Raw genomic sequence first — 24,841 nt, forward strand, 5'->3', positions numbered from 1 at the left:
TAGTGTGGGAGATGCTGAAAGTGCTGTTGGAAAGGTAGGAGGAGGTCTAGGATAGGGTGAGGTCTTTGATGCCAAAGGAGGAGAGAATCTGTAGGAGACAGTGGTCAACTGTGTCGAAAGCAGAGGACAGGTCTAGAAGGAGGAGTATAGAGTATTGTCCGTTAGCTTTGGCTGTAAGTAGGTCGTTGGTAATTTTGGTAAGGGCTGTCTCAGTGGAATGATGGGGGCGGAAGCCAGATTGTAGATTGTCAAAGAGCAAGTTAGATGAGAGGTGGGAGGAAAGTTCAGCGTGGACATGCTGCTCCAGTTTAGAAGTGAATGGGAGCAACGATATTGGGCAATAGCTGGACGTGGCTGTTGGATAGAGGGTTGGCTTTTTAAGGATAGGCGTGATTGTGGCATGTTTGAAAGCAGAAGGGAAGGTACCAGAAGTTAGTGATAAGCTGAAGAGGTGGGTTAGGGATGGGATAAGAGTGGTGGTGATGTTGGGGAGGAGATGAGATCGGGTCAAGTGCACAAGTGGTGAGGTGTGATTTGGAGAGAAGAGCAAGCTCCCCTTCAGTGATGTTAGATAAGGAGGTTATGGGGTTTGGGCATTGGTCTGGTATGCAAAGGGGTTGTGGTGGTTGAGCAATAAAGACTTGCCGTGTTTGGTCCATCTTGTTTTTGAAGTGTGCGGCAAAGACCTCGGCAGAGATTAGGGAAGTTGGAGGGGGCAGTGGTGGGCGGAGGGGGGAGTTAAAAGTATTGAACAACTGTTTGGGGTTGTGGGATAAGGAAGATACAAGGGAACAAGGGATGTAAAGTAGGCCTTGCAGGCATTGTTACAGTGCATCTATTTTTTCTAGATTAATCCATTTACATTGGGAAAACTGGCATGGGGGGGGGGGGGAAAGGTCCCCCCCCCCTCATTCAATACTTAACACTCCCCCAAATGGACTTGACCATGCAGTCCAATGATCCCATGGGTAACACGCTGCTCTATGAATGTATTACATGTATAATATCCTGTATTACCCTGTCTGTTACATAGGTAGCCTATCAGACCGCACATAGAATCAGATGTAGTATATGGCCTGACAATGGCCTCCGATTCCTAACGACAGCCTGCAATTGCTTTGTAATGGTGCGGATGTCACTACCGACAGTGGCACAAGAGGTTAAACTGTTAGGAACGTCACAAACGCCTCTAGCAGTTCCAGTAGGAGCAAGGCTGGGTACATTATTGGGGCTCCTGCAGCTGATAGTATGGACAGTATGGACGTACAGGTGCAATCTGCCATTGAGCACAGCGTGGCCCACGCTCATGATGGATACGTACTTCAGATACAAAGTTAAAAATTATTGAAACCCTTTGCATTTTTCACAAGTTTAAAAGCACTTAAATTAACAAAAACAAATCTTGTGTGAAGGAGGCCTATCACTACTCATGCTGCAGACTGACCTGCTCCAGCCTGAAGTTACTTATCACAGAGTTTACTAGGCCATGACGATTACCTCCAACAACTATAAAAGCTTTGTTTTCTGAGCAATATCTGAAAGTCAAACTAATCTGAAAATCAAATGAGGTAAAACACTTGATGCTTCCATTGCTATGCCAGTAGTTCCGAGACCAAGCTGGAAACTCTTTCTAGCTCGAGGCAGTATAAAGAAACACAGGTATAATAACTATATACACTGCTCAAAAAAATAATGTGAACACTAAAATACCACATCCTAGATATCTCCAGGGCTGTGGAGTCGGTAAGCCAAACCTGCGACTCCGACTCCTCAATTTCCCTTACACCGACTCCGACTCCAACTCCGACTCCACGACTCCGACTCCCACACATATTGCTTATATTTAAGTGAAAAATTTATTGTAGTACAATGTGAACCTCAGACATTTAATCATTTTTATGATCCCATAATCAAGATATTTAGATAGAACAGAATATATATTGGTGTACTACCCGGTTTTCATTCTTTTTGGTACAGATACGATATGGATAGACAGATATGGATAAATGGATAGATAGAGCAGATTTCTAATCTGCTTTTGCTATTGAAAACATTATCTATGAGCTCAAAAACCTTTCAGGTGATGCGGTTTTTTAAATAGATGATCAGCTTTTGCAGCTGAAAAACGTATCCTCAAAAAACACAGGAAAAACGCTGTGTGTGAATGTAGCCTTAGATCAGGAATATAACAGCCATTTATAGGACATTTCATAACTTTCCCAAATTCCTATGAAAAAATATTCAGCACATCCTGCATTGAATTACTGTACCCAATTTATTATATATTTTAGGAGTCGGAGTCGGTCCATTTTATACCGACTCCAACTCCGACTCCACCAAAATGAGCACCGACTCCACGACTCTGACTCCACAGCCCTGGATATCTCTGAATGAAATATTCCTGTTGCAATTTTTTATTCATTGCATAGTGGAATGTGTTCAGAACAATAAAACAATTATCAATGTAAATCAAAATGAATATCCCATGGAGGTCTGGATTTGGAATGATACTCAAAATCAAAGTGGAAAATCAAATTACAGGATGATCCAACTTCAGTGGAAATGCCTCATGACAAGGAAAAGATGCTCAATATTGTGTGTGGCCTCCACGTGCCTGTATGACCTCCCTACTGTACAACACCTGGGCATGCTCCTGATGAGGTGGCGGATGGTCTCCTGACGGATCTCCTCCAAGACCTGGACTAAAGCATCCGCCAACTCCTGGACAGTCTGTGGTGCAACGTTACGTTGATGGATGGAGCAAGACATGATGTCCCAGATGTGCTCAATCGGATTCAGGTCTGGGGAACGGGAGGGCTAGTCCATAGCTTCAATGCCTTTATCTTGCAGGAACTGTTGACACACTCCAGCCACATGAGGTCTGGCATTGTCCAGCATTAGGAGGAACCCAGGGCCAACCGCACCAGCATATTGTCTCACAAGGGGTCTGAGGATCTCATCTCAGTACCTAATGGCAGTCAGGCTACCTCTGGCGAGCACATGGAAGGCTGTGTGGCCCTCCAAAGAAAATGGGTTGTAGAGGCAGTCTCATGCTACCACCTGCAGAACCACTGCTTTATTGAGTGTGTCATGATAATTGCCAATAATTTCCATCTGTTGTCTATTCCATTTGCACAACAGCATGTAAAATTGATTGTCAATCAGTGTTGCTTCCTAAGTGGACAGTTTGATTTCACAGAAGTTTGATTTACTTGGGAGTTATATTCTGTTTAGTGTACCCTTTATTTTTTTTAGCAGTGTATGTCATTTTTGATAATAGTTCAAAAATAGTTGTAATAGTTTATACTACATAATATTACTGAATATGTAAAATAAATAAAAATGTTGAAATAAAAAAAAAAAAAAAAAAATGTTCACATCAATGTAACTACAAATTAGTGAAATGCCAAAATAATAAAAATTTAAAGTGGAAAAAAAAAAAATTACAGTAGCACTCTGAAAACGTCAATTTCAGGCTGACACTGAAAATTTTACTTTAGCTACTATAACCAACAATTTAACATATTTTCCGTGAGCGAAGCTGCAAGTATTCTACTAGTATGGGAATATTTAGGAGTATTGCAACCCTCTTACCAGGGCAAGTCAATGATTTCCTGACCAGCAATGTATTTCTCTCCTGCCGTGCTCAATTATACTGTAAATATATAATCAGACACCCGACGCGTACAATTCTTCTCTCTTTGTAATGCCAAAACGCTGACCACAACCGCCCAGCCTGTGATCGGCAAGATGTTTATTCCCAAACTACACAAATAATAGCTCCTAATTTAAACACAGGTAAAGCAAATATACTAAACTGAGTGCAATGATTAATGCAAGTTCTCTGAGGTCTTTTCTGCTCACAGGACTTGCAACATTAACCAAGACATGTAGCCTTGTTCTTGACCAGGCACATTTTCATTTTTTTTTTCCACATGTGCAGTTTAAATAACTATAAAAAGTGGTCCCGTTTGGAATCATTTTTTCAATTAGGTTTAATTCAATGTTTTCCATTGTTTGCCTTTTACACTGAAGTGTGCTGAATTGGTTTAAGAATCAGTAAGCGTGCTTTCGCCTTGCGTTCAGGCACCTTTTCGTTGGCCCCGTTGAGGCTTGCGTCCGTAAGCCTGGTAACAGGATTCAGGCATACGCGCCGACAGACTGAAAATGCGCTGTGACGTGCATCATTTTCGGAAGTTTTCACCTATTGGATTTGGACATTCAGATAGAGTATACTGCATGTGGGTGTCTGCCTCCAGTAGGTGTACATTCCCAAAAATGATGCATGAGACCGCACATATTCACTCTGTCAGCACCATTACAGCCCATGGCCCCGTCAGTGCATGTGTGCATACGTCAAAATCCCGTTTTGCGGGGGTTTCCTACGCAATCCCCAGCAGGGCTAACGAACAGGTGCCTGATCACAATGTGAAAGCACCCTTAGGACGGGGTCACACTTGCGAGTGTGATGCTAGAAACTCGCGTGAGTCTCACATCAATACCCGGCACTGCCACCGGCACTCGGGACCGGAGTGTGCCGCTGCATGTATTTCTATGCAGCTGAACGCTACGGTCCGAACAGTGGGCGGCAGTGTCGGGTATTGAGGCGAGTTTCTCGCATCACACTCGCAAGTTTGACCCCGGCCTTACAGAAACCATCAGTTAGCCCGCTATAACTGTCTGATAAGGAGATTGTAAACTTACCTGTTTTTTTTTTACAAGCTCTGCTCAGATGGTTAATGACCTCAACAAAATTGAATATGCAGAGAAACAAAAAAAAAAAAAAAAAAGTTTTTCAAGAAAATCTGTTAGTACGATCAACCCTCCTAAGCCATATATATGGGCATGCAGGCCATAAAAAGTTAAAATGATACCTAGATATCTGAGGTCTTATTCCACAGATATCCTCGTTTTTCTTATGTATATAAGCTGTTAAGATCTATGGGTCGGACGCTGATCTCCCTCAGAGTTAATTGCAAATGAATGGAGGCGTTATCAGAAAGAAACATGTAGATCCAGAGTGCAGACTGTCAGTCATTACATGTCTCACACTGATAACGCCCCTTTCATTTAAAATGAGCTCTGTAGGCAGATTCTCAGGGAGATGTGTGTCTGGTCAATAGATCTTAACTGATTTACATATATGAAAAATGTGAGTATCTCTGGAACCCGACATCAGACTGCAGATAGCAAGGTATCATTTTATTCAGCTTCCTATGACCTACATATCCATATAGACGGCTTAGAAAAGTTGATCCTACTGACAAATCCCCTTTAATTAAACCAAGTTACCAAAATGATTCTAAAATCCAAATAAAAAACAAGGGGAAAAAACATATGGCCCCAAACATGGCAACCCCTTTAAGATTGTCCCAGATAAACCTTAAAAGGTCTGAAGTGACTATAAAAGGGAAAAAACTATATAAAAAATATTCCATGCCAAGACAAAACCAAAAAGTACAAACATTTCAATAATGAGCAGCTAATCTCACGCTCTCTCCAATTTTATTGATAGGCCCATCATTTGACAGGTGGGAAAACTCTGCATGAAGCCTGCATTTTCCTATCAAATTTACCGACTGTTATAAATCAGTGTGATCTGAGGCTCCGATGATGTTTCGTGATAGTTCAGGATGGATACTGAGGTTTCGGTCATAAATAAAGCCTGTAAAACATACTGTAAGGCGGCATATTCTATTTAAAAGGCAAGTGTCATCAACAAATTCACCTACTGCTAATATCAATTTTCTACATTAACCCCTTTGTGACAGAGCCAATTTGGTACTTAATGACAAGGCCAATTTTTACAATTCTGACTAGTCACTTTATGAGGTTATAACTCTGGAACGCTTCAATGGATCCCACTAATTCTGAGATTGCAATTTTCAAACTTTCAATTTTTGTACCCTTAACCCCTTCCCGACCAATGACGCCTACGTTGGCGTCATGAAAAGCTGTGCCAATATGACCAGTGACGCCAATGTAGGCGTCATGGTATAAGTCACCCTCCTGTGGGTCAGGTGACTGGGGTCACTGAAAGGTCACCCGACCCACAGATACAGGAGGCTTTATGCTTCACCCCAGGGGTGGTGTCTTAGCGCCCCCCCCCGTTACTACGATTGCTCTTATTGGCTGTTGAAAGTGAAAAACAGCCAGAGCGATAGTAATATTTCATCAATGAAATATGATGAAATATTACAATCCAGCCATGGCTGAAATAGCATCAGGCATGGCTGGAGACCGCGATCAGACCCCCCCAACCGGCTGGCGGGGGCGATCAGCTCCCGCCACCGACTGACGGCAGCGATCAGCCGCCGTTGTCACCATCTGCTCCCCCCACCTTCCCTCCCAGCTTCTGATCATCCCCCCTCCCACCCCTCAGTACCTTACGGGTGCCGCTGTCGCTCCCGGATCATGGGCTCTGCCATCTTCCAAAATGACGGACGCATGCGCAGTGCGTCCGCCAAATCTGCCAGCTGGCTGCAGATTCCATTCATTTTGATCACTGATAGACCCTATCACAGTGATCAAAATAAAAAAAATAGTAAATCACCCCCCCCCAGGTAGGGACAAATAATAAAATATAATATTTTTATTTTTCTATTAGGGTTGGAATTAGGGTTAGGGGTGGAGTTAGAATTGAGGGGTTTCCACTGTTTAGGCACATCAGGGGGTCTCCAAACGCGACATGGCGCCACCATTGATTCCAGCCAATTTTGCGTTCAAAAAGTCAAATGGTGCTCCCTCTCTTCCAAGCCCCGACGTGTGCCCAAACAGTGGTTTACCCCAACATATGGGGTATAAGTGTACTCAGGAAAAATTGCACAAAAACTTTGGGGGTCTAATTTCTCCTGTTACCCTTGGGAAAATTGGGGGCCAAAAAATGATTTTTGTGGAAAAAAAATCATTTATTATTTTCACGGCTCTGCGTTATAAACTTCTGTGAAGCACTTGGGGGTTCAAAATGCTCACCACACATCTAGATAAGTTCCTTGGGGGGGTCTAGTTTCCAAAATGGGGTCACTTGTGTGGGGGTTTCTACTGTTTAGGCGCATCAGGGGCTCTGCAAACGTAAAATGACGTCCGCAGACCATTCCATCAAGTCGGCATTTCAAAAACTACTTCCCTTCCGATCTCCGACATGTGCCCAAGCAGTGGTCCCCCCCATCTCACACATGGGGTACCAGCGTACTCAGGACAAACTGGACAACTTTTGAGGTCCAATTTATCCTGTTACCCTTGTGAAAAAACATTGCGGGCTAAAAATAATTTGAGGAAAAAAAAATGATTTTTTATTTTCACTGCTCTGCGTTAAACTTCTGTGAAGCACTTGGGGGTTCAAAGTGCTCACCTCACATCTAGATAAGTTCCTTAAGGAGTCTGGTTTCCAAAATGGTGTCCCTTGTGGGTTTTTTCTCTGTTTAGGCACACGGGCTCTCCAAACGCGACATGGTGTCCGCTAACGATTGGAGTTAATTTTCCATTCAAAAAGTCAAACGGCGCTCCTTCCGTTCTGAGCCCTGCCGTGTACCCAAACAGTGGTTTATAACCACATATGAGGTATCAGTGCACTCAGGAGAAATCGCCCAACAAATTTTAGGATCCATTTTATCCTGTTGCCCATGTGGAAATGAAAAAATTGATGCTAAAAGAAAATTTTTATTGAAAAAATTAAAACGTCCATTTTTTCCTTCCACGTTGCTTTAATTCCTGTGAAGCACCTGAAGGGTTAATAATCTTCTTGAATGTGGTTTTGAGTAGCTTGAGGAGTGCAGTTTTTAGAATGGTGTCACTTTTGGGTATTTTCAGCCATATAGACCCCTCAAAGTGACTTCAAATGTGAGGTGGTCCCTAAAAAAAAGTGGTTTTGTAAATTTTGCTGTAAAAATGAGAAATCACTGGTCAACTTTTAACCCTTATAACTTCCTAACAAAAAGAAAAATTTGTTCCCAAAATTGTGCTGATGTAAAGTAGACATGTGGGAAATGTTATTTATTAACTATTTTGTGTCACATAACACTCTGGTTTAACAGAATAAAAATTCAAAATTCGAACATTGCGTCTGACAGGTACAGTTAGGTCCATATATATTTAGACAGACATTTTTCTAATTTTGGTTCTATAGATTACCACAATCAATTTTAAACAAAACAATTCAGATGCAGTTGAAGTTCAGACTTTCAGCTTTCATTTGAGGGTATCCACATTAAAATTGGATGAAGGGTTTAGGAGTTTCAGCTCCTTAGCATGTGCCACCCTGTTTCTAAAGGGACCAAAAGTAATTGGACAGATTAAATAATTGTAAATAAAATGTTCATTTCTAGTACTTGGTTGAAAACCCTTTGTTGGCAATGACTGCCTGAAGTCTTGAACTCATGGACATCACCAGACACTGTGTTTCCTCCTTTTTGATGCTCTGCCAGGCCTTTTTTGCTTCCTTTTTAGCATGTGCTTAAGTTCTGTGTTCATCCATCCTGGTTTCCTTAAATGCTTCCTATTCTTCCCTCTTTTCGGAATTGTTAACAACTGTGCTTTGAGAATTTCATTTTTCAAGATTTCCCATCCTTCCTGGACATTTTTGTCTTTAAGGATATCCAGCCATTGGATCCCTCCAATTCTCTTTCTGAATCCCTTAAAATCTGCCTTTCTGAAATCTAACCTTGACGTCTGAGTCTTCACAGGTCTTCCGCCTCTAGTTATCCAAAATTCTAAAATAGCATGGTCGCTACCTCCTAGGGTCCCAGCCACTTTTACCTCCTCAACCATTTCCTCCCTGTTTATAAGGATTAGATCCAAGGTAGCAGTTCCCCTTGTTTTCTCCTTTACCTTTTGGAAGATAAAGTTGTCAGCAAGAGAGGATAAGAATTTCCTTGACCTGTTAGTTTTGCCTGAGAGAGATTCCCAACAAATGTCTGGATAGTTGAAATCTCCCATGACAACTATGTCATATTTTTTGGAGAACTTGGCCATTTGATGCATAAAGAGTTCATCCATATCTTCAGCTTGCACAGGCGGCAGTTTATGAAGTGAAATTGATTAGCAAAAATAAAAAATAGCTAAACAGACAGTAGTCAATCTGCAGCATTAAGCCTACTTATAGACACCGAAGTGAAGACAAAGGTGTGACGACTGCCGGCCTCCTCACATTCTTACAGTCATGCTATGAAAGTAGGGAAGATAAATTAAGCTGGTTACATATTCTGAATTTCAGATGCGAAACAAGAAAGTTTAGATGCAAATCTAAGACATCTGCCATGTAGGACTTTTGCTGTTGTACGGTAGGTAATGGTTGGAAGGTAATTTGTGACAACTGTGCACCCCCCATCCATAGCACCCATGACATGGCAGAGAACAGTCTGCGAACAGGTCACAATGGATTATTTTACCTTAGGCTAAAGCAGCCCATACTTAATAGATGGCCGTCAACCAAACGATGCTTTTGCTGATCAATCTGCCGACAGTCATCTTTTCCATATACATGAGTGCTTGATTGGTCGGGCACACTGTGTTCTTTATAAGAGTGCCACCGTCAGACATGTCTGCTGAAAGCTTACCTAGTACGGGTACAAAGTGATCAGCAGTCCAAAATCAGACTAGCCCGATCAACATCTGTCCAGACCCTCGGTTGGCCTATGCCCCCACACACTGTTGAAACTGTCAATATTTGCAGGTATGGCATAGAGTTTAAAGTCTATGGGGGGGGAGCCTTAAAAGTTTCATCCCATGTTCAAGATAATATCAAAATATGGTATAACAACATTAGCAAATGACCCCAATTAGAAATGTAGTATAGTTCTTCTGATTCGCGATTTTGCTTACCCCATGTCCAGGGCATTGAAAGTAGCTTAGACATCAGGGCTGTGGAGTAGGTAAGCAAACCTCCGACTCTCTACAGCATTGGTCACTACTGAGCGGATACATAAGGTGCGGCACAGATTAATCACAACTAAGAGCCAAAATCCTTAGACCAGAAACAGAACAGACATTTATAGGACATTTCAATACTTTCCCAAATACGTAAGGAAAAATTTACAGCACATCCTGCATTGTACCCAATTTAATAAATATATATTTTAGGAGTCGGTCAATTTTATACCGACTTCTCGAAGTTGGACACAGATATCACAGTGCTGTTAGGAGTCCATGGTTACGACAACTAACATCTATTTGAATGTCACTATGTGTCGTGGTCACCAGTGTCCTGTGTAATGGCGCTCTCCTGATAAACATCTGCAGGTCCCTTTCAGCTTCCAGCTCACAGGCAGACAGGGCTGTAATATTGTTTCAATAGAGCAGAGCTGAGAGAGAAGCAAAAATGTGTTTGTAAGACAATTTTCATTTCTCCTGTCCTATGTTGGTCACTTGTCTCACACTGGAAACGTCTTCATGTAAAATAAGCTCTGGAGGCAGAGTTATCTCCAGACACCAACCGCCCCAAAGCCTGGAAGAGGTCACTTATATAAAGTGATAAAAGATGATTTCTCAGCAACAACACAGCTGATAGGAGACACACAGGGAGGACTGTTTTCAGCACTCCATAGCCTGGATGGTCATACTAAAAGGTTAAATAGGTCAAATGTGGTGACAGATTCCCTTTAAGTCTATTGGGAGACAACATTTAGAATAAAAAAAAAAAATCAGATCCCATGCAGAACAACTGTGAGGCATCTGATTTTTATGGACACATTACCATAGGAAACTGTATTTGATCATGTACATTTTCAAGTGTTGATACATAAAAACGTCAGCTACAAAGACGTAAAAACTGAAACTTGGATGAAGCTTGCACGATTATTTTATACGTTCGTGTGCTCTTAGCCTTATGGTGGCACTACATGTACATTATTCCACCTGATTAGGCCAGGAGAGACGCAATACCACAATGGGTGGTACAGGTGCTGAATGTAAAAAGGCCAGAGTGGATCATGTGTGGGCGATATTGTAAGTAACAGTACCACCCAGTGTCCAACTTTGTCACTTCTCTTCCAATGCTCAGGTGTGACAGTATGTCTGGTGGGCCACTAAGGTTTCATCCGACTCTCCCTTCACAATGTTTGGGCAGTTAGAGAGTGACTGCCTGGTCCTTTTGCTTTTGAGGTAAGGCTGGGGTCACACTGCGTTAATGCAGTCTGTTTAACGGATTGCATTACTCCGCAGCATAACGCGATGTATCGCAATCCGTTAACACAGCCATTCACTCCCATTATCGGGCACATCGCTAACGTATGCCATTATCGGCATGCGCTAGCGATGTGCCGTCATTCTGTGACGGACCCTCGGAAGCGGTCTGCAGCTTCCGAGGGTCCGTCACCGCTAGCGGTATAGCATAACGCGATTGCGTTATGCTATAGCGTTAATGCAGTCCGTCAACGCTATGTGTTGAACGGACTGCATTAACGCAGCGTGAGCCCAGCCTAAATGAGCGGCTGCCAGGTATCTTGCAGTGATCTTCTCTCTACTCATTGAAAATAAGTGAAAGCTCGGCAGAGCTGAGTGCTCGATAGTCAAGTTTGCCGTGTGTGCTCGGGTATGCACTGAGTATCGAGGGTGCTCAAGTGACATGTTTGAGTCCCCGCAGCCACATTTTTCGCGGCTGTTAAACACCCGCAGAACATGCGGAGATTGCCGGACAAACCCTGCATGTTTTATGGCTGTCTAACAACTGCAGAACATGTGGTCGAAGGAACTCAAACATGTCACTCGAGCACCCGCGATACTAGTGGCATACCCGAGCACCCACGGCAAACTCGAGCAATGCGCACTTGCGCTCATCACTTCTCATGACTATGGAGGAATAGAGAGCTGCCTGTCGAACAGCTCATGTGCACGTCAGCTTAAAAAGATGGTGCTTCATAATAGGTCTGGCCATAGATACCAATGAGCAAATCCAGTCAGAATGTTTGGGCATTGAGGAGAACCCTCACCTAATCATGTCACCCGCTGTACTCTCCGGGTGGGCACTCCTTCATTCAAAACATTATTTACTCTGGGACCATAGACTATAATAAGAACCAAATAATTTGTATTTCAACTAGCTAAATCCTAAAGACCACAAACAGACAAGGATGCATTTACAATGGCCGATTATCACGAACGAGCACCTGCAGGAAAACTAGTTATACGATAATCGCTCTGTGCTTACAGAAAGCTCAGTAGGACACCGCCATAGATGGTAGACATAAAGCAGCCGTAGAAACAAAGATTGTCCACTACAAAAAGTTTATGAAGAAAATGGCTGGTGGCTTAGAGCGGTGACCGAACTCCGCCATCTCCAGCTGCCCTACAAAGGAATGGATCAGTGGTGCCCATGTGCAGCCATCACACAACTCTGCAGAGACCCGTTTCCGTATTGGTATGGGTCCAAGCAGTCAATGAAAACATTGCTCTCCCCCAGAGAAGTGATAACTTCTAACAACTGGTAGGCTATGTACCTACGTATGCAAAAAATTCCTGACTGAAAACCGGACTCCTACCCAGAAAACGAGTGTTTTTTTCCGTGCGATTTTGATGCGTTTTTTTCCGGCGTGTCCCCAGTCTCATAGAAAATAGCTATAAATGTGGATTTTTCCGTGAAATTAATGAGCATGCTGCGTTGTTTTAACAGCGATGCGTAAAAACGCATCAATATGCACAAAAAGTGCAGAATTCATTCAAATGAATGGGATGCTTCTTCTAAGTGTTTTTGCTGGTAAAATCACTTAGAAAACGCTTACGTGTGCACACACCCTAAAACCCATTGATGGCACAGATTTCTGGCTTTCTCCAGAGACACATAAAATAATAATAGATATATTGAACATTTCTGTCTATCCAGAGCTGCCTGTACCTCCCCAATAGGGTGGGGTGGTCCACTATTGTGGCATGCATATTACACCTGAAGGACATGGATCCAAACTATGCCCTGTTTCCTCACTCCGGACACAGCCCTGGTAGTAAATTGGCATTGGAAGAATCTATGTAAAGGACCCTCTAATGGATATTTTTAAAGATGAAAATTTTAACCATGACTTTCTGATCTCTGGAGGTCTGACTGCTGTGGCCCACAGCAATCCCAAAAATTGGGGCCCTGAGGTGCCAGGCAGGATGGAGCAGAGGTCGAGCACGCACACTGTGCTCTATTCATCCTAATGGGAGTGCTGCAGGTTGCTGACAGCAGCGCTCGGTTGATCTAGAATGGCGCAGCGGTGTGGGATTGCTGGGGGCCACGACAGTCAGACCCCCGGAGACCGGAAAGTTATCCTCTTGGGGTATGTGCCCATGATCAGGAATTTCTACGGGTTTGACGCTGTGTATTTAGGCAGCAAACCCGCAGCGGCCAGATGTGACAGCATAGTGGATGGGATATCTAGAAATCACATGACCAAAGACGACACCCGCGGAGACTGACATGCGTTGCCTCTTCCAGGACCGCAGCATGTCTATTTCTATTGCGGAGGCGCTGAGAATCGGCGCGGTTCAGTGATCACATGCGGATTCACCTGCATCAATACACGGCAGCGCCCTGGGCGCAGTGATGCGATGCATCCAAACCGCTGCTGCTTCTGGATCGTGGGAACGTACCCTCACAGAGATGGGGGGTGGGGTATCACACTTGAGACTACCCCTAATCAGCGACACGTCTGCGGCCATGACCAGCGCCTGGCGATTCCTCACTCACCACCTACACAAGTGTTGTTAGTAACCAGACCCCAAGCTGACAACTACCCGGCACAGGGGTCACTCACAAGTGGGCGAGATCCAGGGGTGCAGACATTGCACAACCCCGGGCCGGCCTCAATGGCTGACACCAGATAGCACCTGCCGGCCTGTGTACCCGGCGCTCAGCAAGGCCGGGCCCTGCTCTGTGGTCAGGCCTGGGTGACAGGAAAAGGCCGAGGCCGCAATAACTCGGCGCCGTACTCCCGCACAGGCCTCCGCCGCGCCCTCCCCCATGTAATGACCGGAGCTCTCACCGTGTGTTCGTGCTCATCCGCCCGGGCGCACAGCGCCGACACGCAAAGCAGAAGCAGCCGCAGCGCGCTCATCCTGGCCTGACCGCTGGGGACAATGTCTCGGAGGTTCCCTCGGTAAAGCCGCCGTCCGCCGCTGCAGATCCTGCCCTGTACAGACGCCCGCCGCCTCCTCAGCGGCCGCTCAGCCACGTCATCCGGCCACGGAGCTCACAACCGGAAGTGCCTCACCTCCTGCCAGCATCCCGGAAGTGCCCAGTGTGCGCGGGCTGGGGGCGGGGAGGGAGCCATACCTGCCGGGCTGACGGCGGTGCTGGGAGCTGGCACCTGCCCGACTGTGCACCTTGTCCCGTCACTCCGCGCCGTGTGTGCACCTTGTCCCGTCACTCCTTGCCGTGTGTGCACCTTGTCCCGTCACTCCTTGCCGTGTGTGCACCTTGTCCCGTCACTCCGCGCCGTGTGTGCACCTTGTGACATTACTCCTCGCCGTGTGTGCACCTTGTCCCGTCACTCCGCGCCGTGTGTGCACCATGTCGCGCCACTCCACGCCGTGTGTGCACCATGTTGCGCCACTCCGCGCCGTGTGTGCACCATGTTGCGCCACTCCGCGCCGTGTGTGCACCATGTCGCGCCACTCCACGCTGTGTGTGCACCTTGTCATATTACTCCTCGCCGTGTGTGCACCTTGTCGCGCCACTCCTCGCCGTGTGTGCACCTTGTCGCGTCACTCCGCGCCGTGTGTGCACCTTGTCGCGCCACTCCACGCCGTGTGTGCACCTTGTCGCGCCTCTCCTTGCCGTGTGTGCACCTTGTCGCGCCTCTCCTTGCCGTGTGTGCACCTTGTCGCGTCACTCCTTGCCGTGTGTGCACCTTGTCGCGTCACTCCTTGCCGTGTGTGCACCTTGTCGCGTCACTCCTTGCCGTGTGTGCACCTTGTCGCGTCACTCCTTGCCGTGTGTGCACCTTGTCGCGTCACTCCACGCCCTGTGTGCACCTTGTGACATTACTCCTCGCCGTGTGTGCACCTTGTCGCGTCACTCCTTGCCGTGTGTGCACCTTGTCGCGTCACTCCTTGCCGTGTGTGCACCTTGTCGCGTCACTCCTTGCCGTGTGTGCACCTTGTCGCGTCACTCCTTGCCGTGTGTGCACCTTGTCGCGTCACTCCACGCCCTGTGTGCACCTTGTGACATTACTCCTCGCCGTCTGTGCACCTTGTCGCGCCACTCCACGCCGTGTGTGCACCTTGTCGCGCCTCTCCTTGCCGTGTGTGCACCTTGTCGCGCCTCTCCTTGCCGTGTGTGCACCTTGTCGCGTCACTCCTTGCCGTGTGTGCACCTTGTCGCGTCACTCCTTGCCGTGTGTGCACCTTGTCGCGTCACTCCTTGCCGTGTGTGCACCTTGTCGCGTCACTCCTTGCCGTGTGTGCACCTTGTCGCGTCACTCCTTGCCGTGTGTGCACCTTGTCGCGTCACTCCACGCCCTGTGTGCACCTTGTGACATTACTCCTCGCCGTGTGTGCACCTTGTCGCGCCACTCCGCGCCGTGTGTGCACCTTGTCGCGTCACTCCTTGCCGTGTGTGCACCTTGTCGCGTCACTCCTTGCCGTGTGTGCACCTTGTCGCGTCACTCCACGCCCTGTGTGCACCTTGTGACATTACTCCTCGCCGTGTGTGCACCTTGTCGCGCCACTCCTCGCCGTGTGTGCACCTTGTCGCGCCACTCCTCGCCGTGTGTGCACCTTGTCGCGCCACTCCTCGCCGTGTGTGCACCTTGTCGCGCCACTCCTCGCCGTGTGTGCACCTTGTCGCGCCACTCCTCGCCGTGTGTGCACCTTGTCGCGCCACTCCTCGCCGTGTGTGCACCTTGTCGCGCCACTCCTCGCCGTGTGTGCACCTTGTCGCGCCACTCCTCGCCGTGTGTGCACCTTGTCGCGCCACTCCTCGCCGTGTGTGCACCTTGTCGCGCCACTCCTCGCCGTGTGTGCACCTTGTCGCGCCACTCCTCGCCGTGTGTGCACCTTGTCGCGCCACTCCTCGCCGTGTGTGCACCTTGTCGCGCCACTCCTCGCCGTGTGTGCACCTTGTCGCGCCACTCCTCGCCGTGTGTGCACCTTGTCGCGCCACTCCTCGCCGTGTGTGCACCTTGTCGCGCCACTCCTCGCCGTGTGTGCACCTTGTCGCGCCACTCCTCGCCGTGTGTGCACCTTGTCGCGCCACTCCTCGCCGTGTGTGCACCTTGTCGCGCCACTCCTCGCCGTGTGTGCACCTTGTCGCGCCACTCCTCGCCGTGTGTGCACCTTGTCGCGCCACTCCTCGCCGTGTGTGCACCTTGTCGCGCCACTCCTCGCCGTGTGTGCACCTTGTCGCGCCACTCCTCGCCGTGTGTGCACCTTGTCGCGCCACTCCTCGCCGTGTGTGCACCTTGTCGCGCCACTCCTCGCCGTGTGTGCACCTTGTCGCGCCACTCCTCGCCGTGTGTGCACCTTGTCGCGCCACTCCTCGCCGTGTGTGCACCTTGTCGCGCCACTCCTCGCCGTGTGTTTGCACCTTGTCGCGCCACTCCTCGCCGTGTGTTTGCACCTTGTCGCGTCTGCACCTTGTCGCGTCACTCCTTGCCGTGTGTGCACCTTGTCGCGCCACTCCTCGCCGTGTGTGCACCTTGTCGCGCCACTCCGCGCCGTGTGTGCACCTTGTCGCGCCACTCCGCGCCGTGTGTGCACCTTGTCGCGCCACTCCGCGCCGTGTGTGCACCTTGTCGCGCCACTCCGCGCCGTGTGTGCACCTTGTCGCGCCACTCCGCGCCGTGTGTGCACCTTGTCGCGCCACTCCGCGCCGTGTGTGCACCTTGTCGCGCCACTCCGCGCCGTGTGTGCACCTTGTCGCGCCACTCCGCGCCGTGTGTGCACCTTGTCGCGCCACTCCGCGCCGTGTGTGCACCTTGTCGCGCCACTCCGCGCCGTGTGCACCTTGTCGCGCCACTCCGCGCCGTGTGTGCACCTTGTCGCGCCACTCCGCGCCGTGTGTGCACCTTGTCGCGCCACTCCGCGCCGTGTGTGCACCTTGTCGCGCCACTCCGCGCCGTGTGTGCACCTTGTCGCGCCACTCCGCGCCGTGTGTGCACCTTGTCGCGCCACTCCGCGCCGTGTGTGCACCTTGTCGCGCCACTCCGCGCCGTGTGTGCACCTTGTCGCGCCACTCCGCGCCGTGTGTGCACCTTGTCGCGCCACTCCGCGCCGTGTGTGCACCTTGTCGCGCCACTCCGCGCCGTGTGTGCACCTTGTCGCGCCACTCCGCGCCGTGTGTGCACCTTGTCGCGCCACTCCGCGCCGTGTGTGCACCTTGTCGCGCCACTCCGCGCCGTGTGTGCACCTTGTCGCGCCACTCCGCGCCGTGTGTGCACCTTGTCGCGCCACTCCGCGCCGTGTGTGCACCTTGTCGCGCCACTCCGCGCCGTGTGTGCACCTTGTCGCGCCACTCCGCGCCGTGTGTGCACCTTGTCGCGCCACTCCGCGCCGTGTGTGCACCTTGTCGCGCCACTCCGCGCCGTGTGTGCACCTTGTCGCGCCACTCCGCGCCGTGTGTGCACCTTGTCGCGCCACTCCGCGCCGTGTGTGCACCTTGTCGCGCCACTCCGCGCCGTGTGTGCACCTTGTCGCGCCACTCCGCGCCGTGTGTGCACCTTGTCGCGCCACTCCGCGCCGTGTGTGCACCTTGTCGCGCCACTCCGCGCCGTGTGTGCACCTTGTCGCGCCACTCCGCGCCGTGTGTGCACCTTGTCGCGCCACTCCGCGCCGTGTGTGCACCTTGTCGCGCCACTCCGCGCCGTGTGTGCACCTTGTCGCGCCACTCCGCGCCGTGTGTGCACCTTGTCGCGCCACTCCGCGCCGTGTGTGCACCTTGTCGCGCCACTCTGCGCCGTGTGTGCACCTTGTCGCGCCACTCTGCGCCGTGTGTGCACCTTGTCGCGCCACTCCGCGCCGTGTGTGCACCTTGTCGCGCCACTCCGCATCGTGTGTGCACCTTGTCTCGTCACTCCTCGCCGTGTGTGCATCACTCCTCGCCATGTGTCCACCTTGTCGCGTCACTCCTCGCCGTGTGTTTGCACCTTGTCGCGCCACTCCTCGCCGTGTGTGCACCTTGTCGCGCCACTCCGCGCCGTGTGTGCACCTTGTCGCGCCACTCCGCGCCATGTGTGCACCTTGTCGCGTCACTCCTCGCCGTGTGTGCACCTTGTCTCGTCACTCCTCGCCATGTGTGCATCACTCCTCGCCGTGTGTCCACCTTGTCGCGTCACTCCTCGCCGTGTGTCCACCTTGTCGCGTCACTCCTCGCCGTGTGTGCACCTTGTTGCGCCACTCCGCGCCGTGTGTGCACCTTGTCGCGCCACTCCGCGCCGTGTGTGCACCTTGTCGCGCCACTTCGCGCCGTGTGTGCACCTTGTCTCGTCACTCCTCGCCGTGTGTGCATCACTCCTCGCCGTGTGTCCACCTTGTCGCGTCACTCCTCGCCGTGTGTGCACCTTGTCGCGCCACTCCTCGCCGTGTGTGCACCTTGTCGCGCCACTCCTCGCCGTGTGTGCACCTTGTCGCGCCACTCCTCGCCGTGTGTGCACCTTGTCGCGCCACTCCTCGCAGTGTGTGCACCTTGTCGCGCCACTCCTCGCAGTGTGTGCACCTTGTCGCGCCACTCCTCGCAGTGTGTGCACCTTGTCGCGCCACTCCACGCCGTGTGTGCACCTTGTCGCGCCACTCCACGCCGTGTGTGCACGGCTACTGGCCCTCCTAGTAAAATTTAGTACTTTTCCTGTCCCTTGTCTCCTCATACACTGCTCTATAGGCTGTATGCACACGATGCAGATTTGCAGCGTTTCCGCAGCGGATTTTACCGCGCAGAAACGTTGCATATCCGCATTGTGATGTACAGTACCTTTAAAATGAATGGAAAAAAAAACCGCTGTGCAGACGCTGCAGATTTTTCCGCGCAGTTTTCCTGCGGTACAAAATCCGCAGCATGTTACTTCTTTTGTGCGGTTTTCCATCTCCCCTGTCACCAAATCCGCAGGGGGAAAACCGCAATGGAAAACCGCGTGAAAAATGGAAGAAATCCGCAGGAAAAATGCAGGTCATTTTACCTGTGGATTTCTTCCATTCTGCGCGGAAAAATCCGCAGGGCCAAAAAGTACGTGTGCACTCAGCCTTACACCTGGTGGAAGCTTTTACGCTTTTTTTTTTTTACATTCAGCCAATAATGGAACATGTGGGAAAGGTTAAAGATGTGTTGGTTTAGGCCGGGACTGCATGGCCACTTTGGGTGCAATTCTGGTGCGGCTTGTGCCAAGTGCTGTGTATTAGTGTAATGGAGGTGAAAGGGGTCACATGAGGGACCACCACACAAGAAATCCAACTCTGCGCTAGAATAAGGCGATACCCCACAGGCCACAATGTTGCCCTGCATTACGCCGCGATGTATCTGCGGCCACAGGTGGAGGGCAGTTTCAGCTTAATTCAGACATAAGGTGAAGGTCCTTAAAACAATAAAACTGCTGTAGTTCACGATTAACCATATATATAATTTAGCGCAACGGTTCTTAGATGTTCAGCTGTGTCTGAATATAGGCTTGGTGAGGCTCTGGTGTGTGATGGCCATCCGAGCTGGTTCCTTAGGTGGTGACACACATCCGTGTTTCACTGTCTCCAGTATGCAAAGTGATGACGGCTGCGGTGTCCTGACTCGAACACGACACCCACATATATATATATATATATATATATATAATTGTCTTATGTCTGTATCCGAAATCCTGCGTCGCTGATTGGTCACAGCCTACCTGCCGCGACCAATCAGCAACAGTCGCTTAGTCGTCGCGGCAACACAGCCGCATCGCTTATTGTACAGTCACATTACAGCCGTTAAAGGCATCACTGCTGCGTCACTCATTACACAGGCACAGTCCTGTACATATACATTAGGTAACAGAACAGTCACTGCAGCTCTGGGTGTAACTGGAGTACACTACATTAGGTAACAGCAGAACAGAGACTGCAGTTCTGGGTGTAACAGGAGTACATTAGGTAACAGTAGAACAGAGACTGCAGTTCTGGGTGTAACAGGAGTACATTAGGTAACAGCAGAACAGTGACTGCTGATCTGGGTGTAACGAGTACAATACATTAGGTAACAACAGAACAGTGACTAGATCTGGGTGTAACTGGAGTACTCTACATTAGGTAACAGCAGGACAGTGACTGCAGCTCTGGGTGTAACGAGTACATTAGGTAACAGCAGAACAGTGACTGCAGATCTGGGTGTAACGAGTACAATACATTAGGTAACAGCAGAACAGTGACTACAGATCTGGGTGTAACTGGAGTACAATACATTTGGTAAGATCTGAACAGTGACTGCAGCTCTGGCTGTAATAGGAGTATAATACATTAGGTAAGAGCAGAATGGTGACTGCAGCTCTGGGAGTAACTGGAGTACAATACATTAGATAACAGCAGAACAGTGACAGCAGCTCTGGGTGTAACTGGAATACAATACATTAGGTAACTGCAGAACAGTGACAGCAGCTCCGAGTGTAACAGGAGTATAATACACTAGAGGGTGGCCCGATTCTATCGCATCGGGTATTCTAGAGTCTCTGTTAAAATAAAAAATAGTTATATACTCACCTTCCGACGGCCCCCGGCTCTGTCCCTCCTCTCACCACGCGCCCGACATCTTCGTTTCCAGTAATGCTTAGCGAGAAGGGCTGACGATGACGGCACTCTAACGAGAGCGTGACGTCATCAGCGGTGTTTCGCGCAAAGCATTACTGGAACCGGAAGATGCTGGGCGCGTGGAGAGCAGAGAAAGAGTCCGGGGGGGGCCGTCGGAAGGTGAGTATATAACTTTTTTTTTTTAACAGAGACTGTAGAATACCCGATGCGATAGAATCGGGCCACCATCTAGTTTATATCCTATATGCCTGCGTTCGGATCAAAGGACCCACTGTCAATCCAGACATTTGGATCCATACTCGGATAGTGAAGCACGGATATGAGGAACCGGCCTGGGGTAGACTAGACACTATTTGGGGGTATTGTAGATGCGTTTTTATGAGTAGTTTCGTCTTACATCTCCCCAGGGATGAGGTAATGTGCACACCATAGACATGTTTAGCATGAAAAAAACAAAGACAGAAACATAATGATTTAATACCTTGCAGTAAATAAATAGCATAATGCATGAAAATAATATAGGGCACTTAGTTAATGTGTATTTTGATTAAAAAATATGCAAAAGCCATCCCACCACTTCACGGTGACCCTAATTGGGACGGTCCTAATTTTAGTATTAACCCCTTAGTGACAGAGCTATTTTGCAGCTTAATGACCAGGCCAATTTTTACAATTCTGACCACTTTTCCAAACAATTTTATTAACATTTTATAACAGAGCATACATAAATGCAATATCATGAGGCATTCATGACACATGAATGAAAAAATAAAAAAACACAACCAGACTATAATAATTATAAGAACTCATGGAAACATTTCCAGCCAGCGAGACCATTTCTTTATAAAGGAAGGAAGACAGCCATTCAGCAACGCCAATTTTTGCTCATATGACTTATGTAAAGTCAGCTTTGCAATAATATCGAGTGAAGAGGGCACTCAAGTGGATTTCCAATAAAATGCAATTTCATTTTTAGAAACCAAAAGTAAACGAATAACCAATTTCCTAACAGAAGGATTCAAATGACTTGCATCCAACGAGAGCAGGGCGAACTGAGGAGTCAGTGAAAAATCTGATTGATTTAAAATATGAGAAATAAGAGAGGAGATGTCGTCCCAAAAATGCCGAAGACGTGGACAAAAACAAAATAAATGGGAAAGGCTACCATGATGCCTGCAATCCCTCCAACAGAGAGGGGAGATGGAAGGGTTGATAAAAGCTAGACAAGATGGCGAATAGTACCATCTCGATATGATTTTAAAGTAGGACTCATGGAGAGCCATAGACATGGTAGCAGAATAGGTTAGAGACATGGTCAGTTCCCAAACATCTGGGGTAACAGAAAAATTCAAAACCGATTCCCATTTTTCATATATGGGGATTTTATAAATGCAGAATCGTTGTTGAACCACTGGTAGATATAACGAGTGGACCAAAAAATATTATGGCCTGAGTTGCATAAAATATTGATCGCTGGCTCCGATAGCGGAGGGCAGCGAGTCACCAGTGGAGTCAAAAATTCTTTCAACATAGTAAAGTGTAGAAAAGCAGAGGAGGGAACCCCAAACCTATTCTTAAGATGAGAAAAAGCTAAAAATTTATGACCATCAAAGATGTAATTTAATTTAGAAATACCCCAGTCAGCCCAAGTAGAATGCAAATCGAATGAATAAACAGAGGCCAGAAAAGAGAGAGGAAGCCTCAACAGGAGTTGAATCCTTGAAAAACCACTCTTAAATTTAAAAAACTTCCTCCAAGCCACAATAGCAGCCATAAAAATGGGATGATTAGACTGAGATAAATGCTTAGATGTCAGTAGATTTAAAATAAGAGAACAAGGAGAGGAATTTTTATTAAAATAAAATTCCAAGTCCACCCATGAAGGTATATGGCCAGTTGACCACCAACATAGACTTTGCTTAATAAGATTAGAGTAATAATAAGCTGAGATGTTAGGCAGTCCCATACCTCCATGTAACTTATGTTTGTATAACTGATTCGAAGCAATATGGGCATTTTTATTTCCCCAAATATATAAATTAAGGTGTGTCTGCAGACTAGTTAAATAAGAAGTGGAAACAAGCAGGGGAAGGGATCTGAAAACATAAAGGATTTTGGGAAGGAATATTGATTTGGCTACTAGACATTTTCCCCACCAGGATAATTCTTTGTTCTCATAAAAATTAAGGCCTTTAGAAATGGAGGCAATTAGGGAATCTAGGTTAGTGGAAATCAGAGATCCAAGGTTTCTAGAAAACTGCAGACCTAAATAAACAATTTCCCTCTCCGCCAAACCCCAAGAAGAGACAGCCTTTATACTCCTGATTTGAGAATTGGTGAGATTAAATTGGAAAATTTTGGATTTGGACTCGTTAATCTTAAAATAGGAAAGGGAGGAAAATTTTTGAAGAAGGGATTGTAAATGTGAAATAGAGGAGCAGGGATTAGTGAGAGACAGGAGGACATCATCAGCATATAGACTGATCTTAAACTCCTGATGATCTGTTCGAACACCCTCTATGGAGGAATGATCTCTGATTAATTGGGCTAGCAGTTCTATTGCAAGGGCAAAAAGCAATGGAGAGAGGGGACAACCCTGCCGGGTACCATTGGAAATGGGGAGGAAAAGTGATTATTAATTTAAATTTTTGCTTGAGGGTCAGAATATAAGGCCATAATTTTGGTGATAAAGTCTAAATTAAATCCAAATTTTAGTAGGGAGCATCGGAGAAAGGTCCAATTCAAGCGATCAAACGCTTTTTCTGCATCTAATGAAGTTAGAGCAGAAGGAAGTTTTTTGGGAATTGATTAACTTTATAATATTTATCAGCCATCTGGTCCCTTCAATGGATTGCCGATGTTTGATAAAGCCAATTTGGTCCATGTAAATTAATTTAGGCAGTATAATATTAAGACGATTAGCTAAAACTTTAGAATAAATTTTGAGGTCAGTATTTATTAATGAAATGGGAAGATAATTAAGAATTTGATCAGGATTAGTATTGGGTTTGGGAATTAGTACGATGGTAGCATCTAAATTTTCTCTAGGGAAGGAACCAACGGACACAGCGGCATTAAAAAGTTTAGTTAAATGGGGGACAAGAATGTCACGAAAAGACTTATGATAATTGTTACTATAACCATCGGGACCAGGGGCTTTATATGACTTTAATTGACTAATGGTGTCACCAATCTCTTCAGCAGTAAAAGGAGCAGATAAAAAATCTGCGTTCACAGAGTTGAGATTTGGAAGGTTAACCGAAGATAAAAAATCATTAATAGAGTCCGCATCTGTAGCGGGAAGAGAGGGATCAGACCTCAAATTATACAGTTGATTGAAATATTTCGCAAATTCATTTGCAATGTCTTGTGGGTGTGTGAGGGATAATCCCTTAGGAGAAGTAATTTTGTCAATGCGGTTGCGTACTCTAAGCTTCTTTATTCAATTAAACATAAAACGGGTGGGTTTATTAAGGGACATGTAATGATGAAATTTTGATTGCTTTACTGCTGAATCATAGAACAAAAAAATTGTGGCCCTTAATTCATTTAGAAGATGGGATAAATCAGCTAGAGATGTGGAGCTAGAGGGAGGATTCTTAGATAAGGACAATTCCAACTCTTTCTCCTTAATTAAAGCCTGCAAATTTTTAATTTTTTGACGGTTAAAATTTTTTATACGGGAGGAAATACGAATAAGAGTGCCTCGTATAACCGCCGTGTGAGCATTCCACTGGAGGAATGGTTTGGAAGGATCAAATATATTTTCTGAAAAATAAAAATTGAAAGATTTAGATATTTCCTCATGGTAAGTAGGATTTTTTAAAAATAAAAGCATTACACTTCCACAACTGCTGATTATTAACAGAGTGCCCCTCAACCAACTTGGCAACAACAGGAGCATGATCTGAAATAGATTTATTTCCAATTGAAACTGAGGAAAATCTAGAGAGAGAAAATACGTCTGACAAAATGAGGTCAATACGAGAGGCAGATAAATGAGAGTCAGAAAAAATGTATATTCCTTTGAGGTGGAATTGAGACAACGAAAAACGTCAAAAAATTAATTAGTGAAAAACCAATTATTTAAAGAAGGGAAATTAAGTCTACTGGAAGAAGAGGCATCAAGCGTATTATCGGGTACCAAGTTAAAATCACCAAAGAGTAAAAG

The 24,841-nt window shown here is 47.3% G+C and overlaps 1 protein-coding gene across 2 annotated transcripts in view; it reads right to left on the reverse strand.

The window, feature by feature from the left end:
- Positions 1-14,237, reverse strand: part of TM9SF3 (transmembrane 9 superfamily member 3) — a 92,445-nt gene extending 78,208 nt beyond the window's left edge. The window contains exon 1 of one of the 2 annotated variants that reach the window (XM_073585856.1): positions 13,953-14,237. In XM_073585856.1, the coding sequence (XP_073441957.1) occupies positions 13,953-14,024 (72 nt within the window). In that variant the 5' untranslated portion in view covers positions 14,025-14,237. The remainder of the gene's footprint in view (positions 1-13,952) is intronic. The other variant, XM_073585857.1, reaches the window with a different exon arrangement.
- Positions 14,238-24,841: the final 10,604 nt, after the last annotated feature.

Source organism: Dendrobates tinctorius, unplaced genomic scaffold, assembly GCF_039654945.1.
Source record: "Dendrobates tinctorius isolate UK_male_01 unplaced genomic scaffold, ASM3965494v1 ptg000089l, whole genome shotgun sequence".
Taxonomy (NCBI): Eukaryota; Metazoa; Chordata; class Amphibia; order Anura; family Dendrobatidae; genus Dendrobates; species Dendrobates tinctorius.